This window comes from Macrobrachium nipponense, chromosome 16, assembly GCF_015104395.2.
Source record: "Macrobrachium nipponense isolate FS-2020 chromosome 16, ASM1510439v2, whole genome shotgun sequence".
NCBI lineage: Eukaryota > Metazoa > Arthropoda > Malacostraca > Decapoda > Palaemonidae > Macrobrachium > Macrobrachium nipponense.
The window spans coordinates 77,823,902-77,837,247 of record NC_087209.1 but is presented as its reverse complement, the minus strand read 5'-3'; the positions used below and the strand labels follow the sequence as shown (position 1 = coordinate 77,837,247).

General features: G+C 38.2%; 1 protein-coding gene across 4 annotated transcripts in view; it reads right to left on the bottom strand.

Moving 5' to 3' along the window:
- The window catches only part of LOC135195838 (probable pyruvate dehydrogenase E1 component subunit alpha, mitochondrial), a 71,180-nt gene that overhangs the window by 11,621 nt on the left and 46,213 nt on the right, over window positions 1-13,346 (bottom strand). For all 4 annotated transcript variants that reach the window (XM_064222353.1, XM_064222355.1, XM_064222352.1 and 1 more), the window contains 3 exons: window positions 7,422-7,563; window positions 5,166-5,371; window positions 1,715-1,870 (listed from right to left, as the gene is read on the bottom strand). In XM_064222353.1, the coding sequence (XP_064078423.1) occupies window positions 1,715-1,870; window positions 5,166-5,371; window positions 7,422-7,563 (504 nt within the window). The remainder of the gene's footprint in view (window positions 1-1,714; window positions 1,871-5,165; window positions 5,372-7,421; window positions 7,564-13,346) is intronic.

The following is a 13,346-nucleotide window of genomic DNA, read 5'->3' as shown; positions in this document are numbered from 1 at the left end:
ACTTCTCTATTTTGTCTAAGAATTTTTATTTTAAATGGTAAGTCTTGGCCTGTAAATTTTATTTTGGCAATGTTGATATTTTTACTTTTATCTTTCCTACTTGAAATAGAGTATATTTCTAAATCGTGGATATTGTTATATCTCAATTTTAGGGAGTCTAGCAATAGTTGTTTTGAAGGAAGCTCCTGCTCGCTATTGGGTAGGATGACTGTACCCTGTACATAATTCAATGTTTCATGCTTGTAATTATTACCTTTATATTATTTATTTCTGTTATACTTAAAAAGGCAGTGGACTGCTTTTTATTGGTTACTTGGATAAGCCATTCATTGTCCTTGATGTGTCTGCATTCCATGTCTTGTGTTGGATATATGTTAAGTAATTTGTTTTCTAGCATCGCTGCTGAGATTTTGTTGTCAGCTTTGAGGACTAGAAATCTTGACCAAGTTATCTGGTCCAAAGAGGTCATCAAAATGTACCAATGTGGGATTAAGTCGGTAATTTTTGTTTCTTTTTGGTCCTTGTTTTTATGTATGTTGCTTGTCTATTATGATTTTTATATTTTTCTGTATTGCTGAGAGGATTATTTGTCTCTAATTCAGAATTATTGTTCATCATATATGGTTCCATTGTTACGATATTGGAGTTTACCAATTTATTTTTGTTTGTTTCTTTTGTATTTATGCACTCTATTTGGTTTTCTGGCTCTGCTGCTTTACTTGGAACAGGGTGTTCCTTTGTATCTTTTATAGTACTTTCACTACTTGTGGCAGTACCTAGGAAATTCAGGAGTGACGTGCCAATGGTCATCAACTGTGCGTAGTTTTTCCATCATGGGGCCCAGGGGTACTCAAATCATTTATTTCACAGTTCATAAATTTTGAGTTTTTACACACACACACACACACACACAGACACACACACACACACACACACACACACACACACACACACACACACAAAAATTCTTGAAAAGATATCATTGGCCCTTCGCGAAGTTAAATTTTCTGCCAAAACAAGCACAAGTGAGAGAAAGGACTCCCAAATGTCCGCATCCCTACCCTACCCCAAAAGGGGATGGCATAACATGATTAGTATGGCCCAAGTGTAAGCAGAACCCGCTTGCTAGGACTAAGAGTATTATGTTAATACAATTATCCCCATCCTAATCACATTATGGGCAAACTGGATAGAATGCCGAGAGTTCTATTCCTAGAACCAGGCCCCCCCTGGAATCGTGGTCCAGCTCCACAGAATAGTTCCGCCTGAAAAACAGGTCCGAACATTGTCGGGTAGATGAATGGATCTACCACAGTTCTCACTATTAGCTTCGGATTTAACTCCACATTAAGCCATGATAGTTTTCTCATTTATTTGCTTTCAAAATTTTGGCAAAAAATGGAAAGGTCCACATAAGTTTACTCGAAAATATATAATGTCATATGGGACTCTTGGTTGGGTTCGAACCTGGGAAGAGATTCCTGAGGTTCGAGAGCCCCCTCACCACGTCAAGGTGGTCCCAAATGAGGGATGGTCCATAGAGAAATCCATAAATGCATGAGTCCGTGAATGCAGAGAACGCAAATACAGAGGGTCCGCCGTATAAGGTTCTATCCTAACTGTTATTTATAAAAATAGACAACAGAGTCAAACTTCTAAAACCTTGCATGTGAATACAGTATATCAAGTGTGCATATAATAAAATTATACTAACCCATATTCCTGGAACATAATCTCCACGAGTATAATAAGATGTAGATGCAGATGCACGGTCAATACTTGTTCCCATACCATAACCATTGTTTTCACATATGAAAACACTTGGGAGGTTCATTAGTTTAGCGATGTTATAGGCTTCAAATACTTGTCCCTGAAAAAGACAAACATTAGTAAAAAAAAAAAAAAAAGGCAAAGCTTACACAATCAAAAACTAATATAAGATAGCTATAAAAAATAGAACACAGCATCCTCATCCTCAATTTTTACATCAACTTTTCCCTTGAAGGGATTATATACATAAAATGAGCTCTCTCCATTCTCCTGATCTATGCTCTTGCTGCCTGAATTTCTGTCAGGTTCAGATCTTTGTCCATCCTGTTTGTCAAACACTTCTTGACCTTCCTCAAGATTTTTATCCTTCCAAAATTAATACTTTACTGGTTGCTTTTCATCCATTCTCAGCATGTACAAATCTGATGATCTATCTTTTTTCCCACCTCTTCATGCCACATCTCACAACCAATTCTTCACTCATTTATAATATACTCTTCCTGATGTACTCCAGCCATGAAACTTAACATTTTACAGTCATACATTTCCAAAATCATCTTCATTTTCCTTGTCAAACCCTATATCTACTGTGTGAGTAGAGGTCTTGTGTACCTATTGTAACTCTATGCTCTCACTAATAATAGGAAACTTTTTCTTTTTCTAAGAGTAATCTAGCTGTTTTCTAAACTTTCTCCCCAAAAATTAATCAATGCCCAAATTTCGATATTGAAATCACACTCATTCTCATTAGTAGCGACACGATTAAAGCATTAAGTCAACCAAGGAAGAAACTTACTTTTAATCTATTTTTGTCTCTGATCCTCCTATTAGTCTCCAGAAGAACTGTTGCATCCTTATTCACAGAACTTGCTCTGTTTGCATTCACTGGGACTGATAAGGAAGTCAACATCTTTTGACCCAGTTATAATCCTACATTATTTTTATCATGCGTGGTTGTTCATGACAATCCATTAATTATAAGATGCCTTATATTACAAGTAGACCTCCCTGTCAAACCATTATCTTGAAAAGAGCACATCCACTCCATCTGGTGGGGTTGTACAAATTGCCACTCAATATCTGCACATATTCAGTTGAGCAAACTATGCAGCAACATCTCATTAGTGTTTCCCAAAATCATCTATTTGCCATCTTGCTCTTATACTAAGCTTTACACATTTTTCACACATTACACTTATCCTTGGTATATATCACCCTTACTGATGTGTGTGTTGGGGCAAAACAACTTCCAAGTATCTTCCTTTACAGACTTTTTTGAGCAAGTACCCAACCCTTGTTCTTTTCCTGGAGTAGTTTCCTTCGCCAATAGTTCTCTCTTCATTTTATATTATCATTGGCTAACTCTGTCCCTGGATATCTGTGCCTTATTCCTTTTCTAGGCTAGAATGGAGCAGTGAAGTGGTGGATTAGGGGTTTGGACAAAAGTAAGGCATGTATTTCTTTTATTTCTCCCCAGACATAGCTCCTCATATCTTGCATTTGTCATAAAAAGTTATTATTTGCTGCAGTGCTGAAGACAAAGTGATGTGCCCCCAAGATTCCCACCATGTCTTTAGAGGTTCACTTTTGTGCAAAAGACAAAGCATTGTGCCCCCAATTTTCCCACCAACGTGTCTTTGGAATCTTCAGCCAGCAATAGGTCACTGTTGTCCCAAGCTACCTTTCCTGTCCCAAAGAACGATTATCATCAAATATCCCAACTACATATGCTATGCCGTTGTTGCCACTGGTGAAGAAGAAGGCAAATATGGAATCATCGGTCTCAGTCCCACCAATGATCAAGCCTCCAGCATTTACCTTGCCTCCTAAACAAAAAGAGGTAGTCACTCCCTTTCCCTGCTGCTCACCTTAGGCCTTATCCCAGAGATCTTGAACATATGAACCACCAACCTAGCTGCTCCCTCCTTAGCCTTCTCCTCAGAGTCATTAAGCCGCTGTACCACGTTCCTTATGCTACACAGCCACACCATGACACTGCCACCTAACCAAAGCTGCTGAATTTATGCAGCAGACTCAGCAGTTCAGGCCCAATGATGGTCATGACTCCTCAAGTGTACGCTGTTTAGAGAGAATGAAGACTTGGACTACCACAAGTTATGCACTAGCAGAGCAAGCCAAAGAGCTAGCAGAGCAAGCCTAAGAGCTAGCAGATCTGCAGGTAACCAAGACAATTTCATGCTCTTCCATTGACTCTCCATCCCAAAAGTCCTCAAACAAAACATCCTCATCTCCCTGCCATCTTGTATTCACCTTGATATCCAAGAGTGGACATGGCTGAAAGGTAGAGACAGGAATATTCACACAATATGAATCCTTTACATTTTACCTTTGGGGAAAGTATGTCACCGCCCCCACAGTTTAAGCCTTAAAGCCTCTACCCCTCTACCACAAGTAAGCATTAGGTACTGATGACTTCCACTGAGCAAGCAGACAAGATTTGACTACTCTCAGGACTTTATGCTACCAACAATGTACATAGTTCTGATTTGGGCCTGCGGTATTTTTGACCTTCAACAGGTAAAGGGCTTCAACCTGCCCTTAGTGAAACTGCTCTCAATAATCCTGAAGGACATCATGTGGAGGAAGGATGGCCAGGATACTATGGGGGGGGGGCTACAAACAACCCATGGGTTCCATTCATTTGCTCTCCTTACCAGACAACAAGTTAATTGAATTTTACAGGATACAGGACTGTGATATATTGCCCAGTGAACTCTTGGTAGAGTCGGAAGTGATTGCACAAGGCTTCCAGTCACCATTTCACTGAGAGTTGCCACTCTCGCCTCAGGAGTAGGACACCTTGAACAAGTTTTGCAGAGGGTCAATCTTGCTTATGAACTGGCAGAAGTGGATTCTTGGCAGGATGAGAACCCATTGGTGGATGACATTTAAAAGATTATGGAGACGGTGCATTCATGAGGGCCTCCACTCTCCGTCAACATGCTTACAAGAATCTGTCCAATCTACCATCAACTACTCAAATGCAAACATGTCCTACTTTAACAAGGAGAACCTCCATATGCTATCGAACAATCAGGGTAATCAGTATCATGCACAAACACAAGTTCTGCAACGAAACATTATGGAAACTAAATTCATGATAACTACCAGTGGTGCAAGGATAAAAGTCATGCAAAATGGCCATGGCATAAGATGCCAATGCAATATATTTGAAATTGACAAGGGTTTCATATACTTAATACTAATGGTTTTCAGCATTTAAAATACACAGAGAAGTGTAATAATGATTCTCCAATACAAATACTGTAATTAGAAGTCACTGTGATACCTTCTATATTGGAGGAGATTCAAGATTTTAAAAAAATTAAAATATATCTAAACTTTGTGTGGTAAGGTAATACATATATATGTACCTGATTAGCAGCACCATCACCATAGAGAGCAACACAAATGCCCCCATTCTCCAGATACTTATTTGCTAGAGCCACACCTGCACCAACAGGAACTTGAGCTCCAACAATACCATTCCCTCCATAGAAGTTTTTGGTATACATATGCATAGAGCCTCCCTTGCCACGGACCATACCTTGTGTCCTACCAGTCAGTTCAGCTAGTATACCTGTATATAAAAAAATATCAATTTTGAAAAAGAGATATGAATTTAAATGTGGGATGCTTCAATGCATCATAGGGTTCTCATATTGATACCATAAAAATATATATTATTGGGCTTTTTTTGAGTTTCAACTGATAAGAAATGAGATACCCAGAAAACTCTCTACAACCATTAAAAATTATTCTTAAAAACCTTAAAAAATGATATCCTAATCCTCTTGTATTTGGATCTCAGTTACATGTAACCAAACAAATATATTCAAGCAATTCCTGTATCTTCAACAAATTAAAAAAGCACTTATATAATCTGTCCCCTCTTATTTCTCAATTCCACAAACATACTTTGTTTAACAATACTGTATTCAATCACCTTCTTCAAGAACATATATTGTAATGGATACCTAAATGATTGTTTCTTTGTAAAGCACACCTCTATTTTTAACTGTCAGTCCAGTTATCAAACTTATGTGAGACCAATTTTGGTCTATGGAGTATATAATGATAAATGGATAATGACGTGTGCAAATTTGGATCTTGCTGCCTCATCTACCATGAATTTTAGTTGTGAGTCATCAGTTAATAGCATTTAAAACAGATTCTTTTCTTGTACTGGTATAGTCTAATACTAATAGTCTAGATACTAGACCAGATACTTTGTCAACTTTCCTTGACACCAAGACTACAAAGGAGGTTTCAGAAAAAAAATTATGCACCTAAGCAGTAATAAGATCATTATTAATATGGCAAAAAGCAAGGAGACTTGTAGTCTTGATGCTGATGGGTAAAGAATCCCAGAGGCTCCAGCTGCAAGAACACTTACACACCCATCTTCAAAGACTGAAATAATCATGGATATAAGGTGGCTAAACAGATCTCCTGTTTAGAACTAAACACAAACACATGGTAGTATACTCCAGAGGATGTTCAGGGTGCATGGATTCACTTGTATGGGCATATAGAACACTTCAATTATCTTTATAGCAGCTACCAATATCTTCCTCTTTTCTTAAAATGAAGACTCAGCAGACATTACAGAGGTCTTCCGAACAGCCTCAGAGACCTACACCAGCTAAACCTACATTACTATTCCAAAAAAAGATATACCAAAAGAATAAAAAGCATATCACACATCGGGTTTAGTTTTAAAAATGTCACCCATAATCGGAAACTGTTTACAGTTAAACTTGTGTGGTACAAGTAGACTGCACTGTATGCTATTTACAGTATACCTTCATCCCCCAACTGTATGACTTTCTGCTTTTTACTTTTGATCCCTTCCAAAAAGTTACTAGCTCCTATCTTACTCCAGTCTTCATCTCCAATTTAAATAAAAAATCCTCTAGATGAGAACTGCGGGTCCAGAATGTGATACAGTGGTCTCATTAAAATAATCTATAATAATGACATCATCATCAACTCAGAACAGCTGCAACCTAAAAACATCCACAAATTTCCACAGTGATACCAATCCCATATCAAAACTGACCTAATGACAATAAAATAAGGATACCAAATACATATGTAGATAAAAAAATTAAACAAAAATACAGTTGCTGAAATTCAGCATCCTAACTAGCACCTAAAATAGACCAACTCTAAGAGGATGCCAAGCAAAAAGTAATGTGCACTCAATGGACACCAAGTGAAAAGAAGTGTGAAGAGCCAGAGAAGAAGTGCTGGACCTATGCTGTAGGGCAGCCTCACTCACTAATGAACAACCCTCAACATCAAAAACTATTTTGTATCTTTACGTAAGTTCTGGGTATTACTTGAAATAAGGACGCTCTCAATTAAAGGAGGCTCGTAACTTTTAGTTCTGGATATGCAAAATTTCCAAAAATTCTCTGTATAGTACTTGGAAGTTAATTGTCAAGAAAAGATTTATTATTAAATGTTAAGGTCTATGAATATTTGCAGCCAACCACATCCATAAAATGGTCTGAATATGGAACCATAAAAAGAATCAGGTCATTTAATAACCATAAAAAGAATCATGTCATATAACACAAAATAACAAGGAATCATTTTTTAAAGACCAGTATTAGAAAACTTACTTAAAACTGAGCAACCCATGACATAGGCCCAACCATGGTCTCGGTATGCTGTGATTACCGAATCTACTGGTCTAAGAGCAGCTTTAATTCCAACACAAATAGCTTCTTGACCACTGTACAGGTGACAAAATCCACGAATGGCCTGAAACAATAAAAAAAGATATGAATTTTCAATTCATGATCTGCATTTTTTTTAATGAACAATATAAATATAATACTCAGAAAATAATAATTAGATTGAACTATAATAAAAGAAAATTTAACAGATTCTCTAGAGAATCAAAAATAACCTATTTAAAAACTCACAAATCCTACAAATATACTGATTTTAGGATAATTTGCATTTGTCAAGGATATACATACAGTGAAGTCTATAATATGGATATACCTTCACAGAAAGTTGGTCAGATTGTTGAGGCCTAGTAACAAAGCAGTTAACTAGCAGCAAGCAAGAGTCAGGGTATTGGCCCCTCACTCAACTGTTAATATTTTTTTTCATTGGCAACAGGGACAAAGGTGGGGTTGGTTAGAGGTGGTATTAAGGTAAGCCTTTAGGTTTGTATCTATGAAAAATGCAAATTATCCTCAAACTGAGATTTGTTACTACAGAGATGCAAACCTTTGACTTTTAAATGAAAACTCCTCAGGTGGGTTTGCCCACAGAACATCACTGTTTTAGTCCCACCCAGGAATACTAGCTTCTCATTCACACACTAGAGCAGGAGAAGGGCTGACTCCTTTAACCATCTTCATAACCAAGCATGTATGATGTCAAGGCTCACAGAATCCTACACTAGGCTTTGCTTTTCTTGTAGTTTTGTTCTATGATACCTGGACAAATCCAGGTTTAGGAAATGTAGCAATATAACAATTAGGACCAAAGATGATAATGCTCTAACACAAACCCCACTCCACCTGTTTAAATGGAGATGGAGGGAGTCCCACTTACCACTTACTAAAGACAGTCAAGAGACAGTAAGCTCTGCTCTTATATCTAGCCAAACAAGCACACAGCCATGGGCTCCTGAGAGAAAGAGAGTGAGACACCATTCTTCAATAAACTCATCTTTATTTCAACTACGAACCTTAGGCCAATGTCACTTCAACAGCTACAACTGTTGAACAGCAACCACAGGCCCTAAGGAGGTAGAAGTGAAGGTTGTGTGCAGCAGCAGACATCTGCCTTCAGTACATGAAAAATCAGCATGTTCTCCTTGAATACCTAAGGTGAAGCAGTGCCGCTAAAGGACCTTTGCTAAGAGTATGGACCAGTCACCCTCACCACATGACTCATACACTTTTGATGACCTGAAATCAGACAGATGGTGCTCTTGGACACCTTACATCTTGTGCCTGCTGATATTAATGAACATTTGTCAAAACTTAAGTCTAAAAGTGCATAGTCCTATGTAACTAAAAGCTCCTCATAAGGAGAGGAGCATGTCTTTGTAGAGACAGTCAGTGATCTGCTGCCAAGTGCCTCCAACTGTAAAGATATCCCTCTCATGACAAAAAGACAGAAGATGGCCTACTCCACTCAACAGATATCTGCTGTGGACTCAACAGACAGCATGTACTGGATAACTCATGAGCAGCCATGCAAGAAAAACCTTTCTCTTGCAGGAGTTGCTGGAGTCTCTAAAGATAAAATGTAAACGGCTCCACACGCTGATAGTACCAAAGCATCTGGGGCTGTGGAAGTAACATGGGTCATGGAGACAACTATCTCACCTCAACAAAAAGGCCAACATACTCGGATACCACTTGGCCCACACATCAAGGTTGACCCATGGGTATTGAAAAGTACCCTACTGTGCACCAAATGGGTATCCTACAGTGCACCAAATGGGTCCAGAACAGGAGAGCAAAATGCTAGGTGTTCACTGTTTAGCCCTTAATGGACGGATTGATCCTGTAGATAAACAATATTACACACCATCAATTTGAAAAGAATTGGGCGGGAAAGAGGTGCCAATACTTTTATAGCCCATAAATTCACTAATGGTAACTTTTAACACAGGCTATAATCATGAATCTGTGCATCTCAAGGCTTCAGTTCTGCTTATGACATCAAGATGGAATGTGTTGTCTCTCTCTCACATGACGTCTTTTTGTAAATTTGCTCGTAAATATACCAAGGGGTTGCTGTTAGTTTTTGTTCTTGTCTTTTACAACAGTATGAGGTTGCTTTTGATTTTTGTTATTGTCTTTTAAGATAGTATGGGGTTGCTGTTGGATTTTGCTCTTGTCTTTTATGATAGTATGTCAGTTGTAAATGTAATTTTGCAAAAAAAAAAAAAAGCTCAAAGAAAATATTGCAAAAAACTTGTAAAAATTAAATATAGTTACTGAATCTTTGTTCTCGGTAAATTTATGTAAATATTTTTCAACAAATATGCTAGTAATTTGTTAGTGATTCTATTACCTGTTTTGATATTGTGTGGACTGAAATTATAATTTTACAAAATAAAACAAAATTACTTATTAAAAAAACATATACAAGTTGGTAAAATTTACGAATGTCTTGTAAAAGAGGTCCCACAAGGGGTTGTACATGGTCATTTTGAACTTCTTGTGGAAGGTAGGGAAATTTTTAACAATTTTCTTTTCTTTCACCATGTGCATTTGCATATCTTCCTCTTTCCATTGATGTTTCTTTTGTAAATTGGTCAACCTCAATGTTTACCCAGCCTGAGGAGCTACATATCAATATATTTTCCCATCCAGTAAGGGTTAAATGTATGGTGAGCAAAATAATTACCAGAGTTCCTCAAAACTCAAGCCAAATGCATTTTCTGGGATCACCATGACCATACAACCTTCCCCTGGTGACTGAACTTGTCTGCCACAACATTCCAACCGCAGGGGTGTCTGGCTAACAGCTCAACTGTGTGGAGAATCGCCTTTATCAACTAACCTTGCTTGCTTTCTCATCAGCACTACCAAATGACCCATCAAATGATCCTTGAATGCTAGTGGTACCAGAAAAGCTATACAAGCAAGAATCAATAACTACCATTAACCCCTTCGCCACTGGCCTGCTACATTGCTGCTAATGCTTGCATACCGCATGAGACCCCCTGTCGACCGCGAGTATCAATCATTACTTGCTCCCACTAAAATTTTATGTTATTCAATATTTTTCCTTCCATAATTCTTATTGTGAAAACATTGTGTGTATGGATATCAATGAATATTTTTTACCCATTGTCAAAAAAATTACAAAAAATATAGTAAGAATATCGGAAAAAATAGGAAATATTTAGTAGAAAAAGTAATTGCAGAAGTAGGAACTGTTATAAAAGTAGTAGAAATAGCAGTAAAGTAATAGAAATAAAGTAGCAGAAAAAGTAGTAAAGTAGTAGTAAAATAGTAGTAGTGGTAATAGCAGTACTAGTTTTCTTACTGAAACAGTTATTCCTAGGTTTCATACAGAAACAGCATACACATCAATGAATGTTTAGGCAGCTGGTAATAATAAAACAGTAATAATAGTAATAATAATAATAATAATGATAAAAAAACAACAGCATCTCGTGACCAATACGTATATACATATGGGGCAGTTTATTCACCCCCATTATCATCTGCAAGCTATAAAAAACACATCTCATCACAAGTAACAGGCCTCCATAGAAGTCCTTTCACCTTACGCTTTCCTGTTGAATGAAAGTACTACTCTGCCCGAGCATTCATCCATTCACACAATTTGTCAATTACATCACCACAAAAAAGAATGCATCACGTAAGCAGATGAAATCTGGTGTATAAGCAGGATCCCATTGCCACCCTCCGTGAATCTGGGGGGGGTGGGTCTGGGCGCAAGTCACAAGATGGATCAGTTATGAACTGCCAGCCTTCATCGACAAGAGGTTCAATGTCTTCCAAACACTCGTTGTCACTGTCAACCTCTAAAAAATTATCACTATAATCATCATCTGATAGATTTGGCAGGTACTCAGACCCTGACTCTGAAACCACTATCATCTGACATGATACTGAAAAAAAAAAAAAAAAAAAAAAAACATAAAATAACTGCAATCAAAAGGGGAAAAAGATTTGGATCATTCAAATACATGGTTTTACGGACAAATCGTAATCATCCTTCTCAGATAATAGCCTGAGGCGCACTGGTATATGTTGGCCAGTACCCCTCCTAATCTATCCCATATTGAAAATGACGTCACGACGTCCATCGGACGCACATTGGTTAGAATGAATTGTGGGAGCTTCAGCACCTCTCTCGTACACAATACTGTGTCTGGAAACCATCCAAGCTAAAGACACGCTTTGCTTTTCGAGGAGGGATGAAAAGACGACACGCGTACGTCCCCGGTCTTTTATTACGTACGTAAAAGACGTACATGTGTACGTCCCAGTGCTGAAGGGGTTAAAAAATACTGTAATGTCTCTTTCAAGAATCATATATTCAAGTATGCTTCCAATCCTTCCTTCAATGAGTCTGAGAGCAGGAGCATCTCCATAGGTGGGGAGTTGGATGGAACTCCCCTAAATTCCTGCTGCCCATCCACTAAGATCTTCCTTCACCTCCTGGCTCAGTGGAATTAGGAGTGTCATAAGATCAGAAGCAGGTAACCACATCCACTTCAAGCATCACTATCCCAAACAACTACACTGACACCTTCCTGGACATGTTGATCCAAGAGTACATAGGTAAGATAATCTGTCGATAATATGTCAGTCAAAATGGCTGGGTACTCTGTTGTTAAGGCCGATGGTCATACTTTTTCAAATTTACTCTGTTGTTAAGGCCAATGGTCATACTTTTTCAAATTTATCACTTTATCACTATCTCAAGACCAGCCGTCAGTCCTTATCCCTAAATGACTGCTCCTAGCTAGGCTACAGGATCAGTCAGTCACCAAGATATTGTTGCAGAATAAAACCAAACAGACTAAAGATGAAACCAGGATGAACACTGACAAGAATACCTGTGGGGCAGATGGTAGTCCAAAGCACAGGCCTTCAATTGAAAGACTGTCCTACTGCAGACAATGTGGGGTATAGGACTACTTCAAAGTCCTGAAGGATGAGTATATCCAAATATGCATCCTTCAGATTTAACAAAACCATGATGTCGGCCTCTCTGATAGAACCCAAAAATAAATGTAAGGTTTCCATCCTGAATGGGGTCATACAAACAAATTTATTCTGCGAAGAGAGATCTTGAACGGGTCTCCAGCTGCAAGTAAACTTCTCCAAAAGGAAGAGCAAGCAACTAAAGACAATGAGAGATAAGTCATTATCAACTTTTAGCATTTATTTTTAACATACTAAATTACGAAAGAGAGAGAGATCTCAAATATTCTCAAGTAAAGGCTGAAAAAGAGAAAATCTGGAGAGAAAGAGAAGGGTGTCAATAATAGAAAGGTAACCTGTAATCATCTCAAAGGATGCACACTACCCATGGCTTCATTTGCTGTTGTTGCCATGTTACCAAATGGCATGATAAGTATCACCCAACTTACGGCAGTGGGTTAGGAGGACTACGAGCCTCTGTCCTCCTCCCTTCTAACCCTAGATTTTCTTTTAGGCCAGAAGAAGAATAAGAGATGCTCAAACAGGCAATGGAGGTCTTGGAAAGAAACTGGAGTGTCAAGAGTGGCTTCTCCATTGCCATCTTGGCCTTGCTGCTCTGATCCAAAGAAGCCAAACAGCTACCAAGATGCACAGACAGAGGAATTATAAAAACAGTTTTGCGAACCAGTGGCGTTACCTGGCACGTGCATAAAGGGGGCTTCTTTCGATCTTTAATAAGTTGGAGTGTCTTGGTCCACTTTACATAGAAAAGTCCATACAAGATTAATGGGTTGATAATAACACTTAATTCATATACTCTACACAGCATACATGTCTGAACACTGAATACATAACCATCTCAAGAAAGTACGTAATATGAACAGC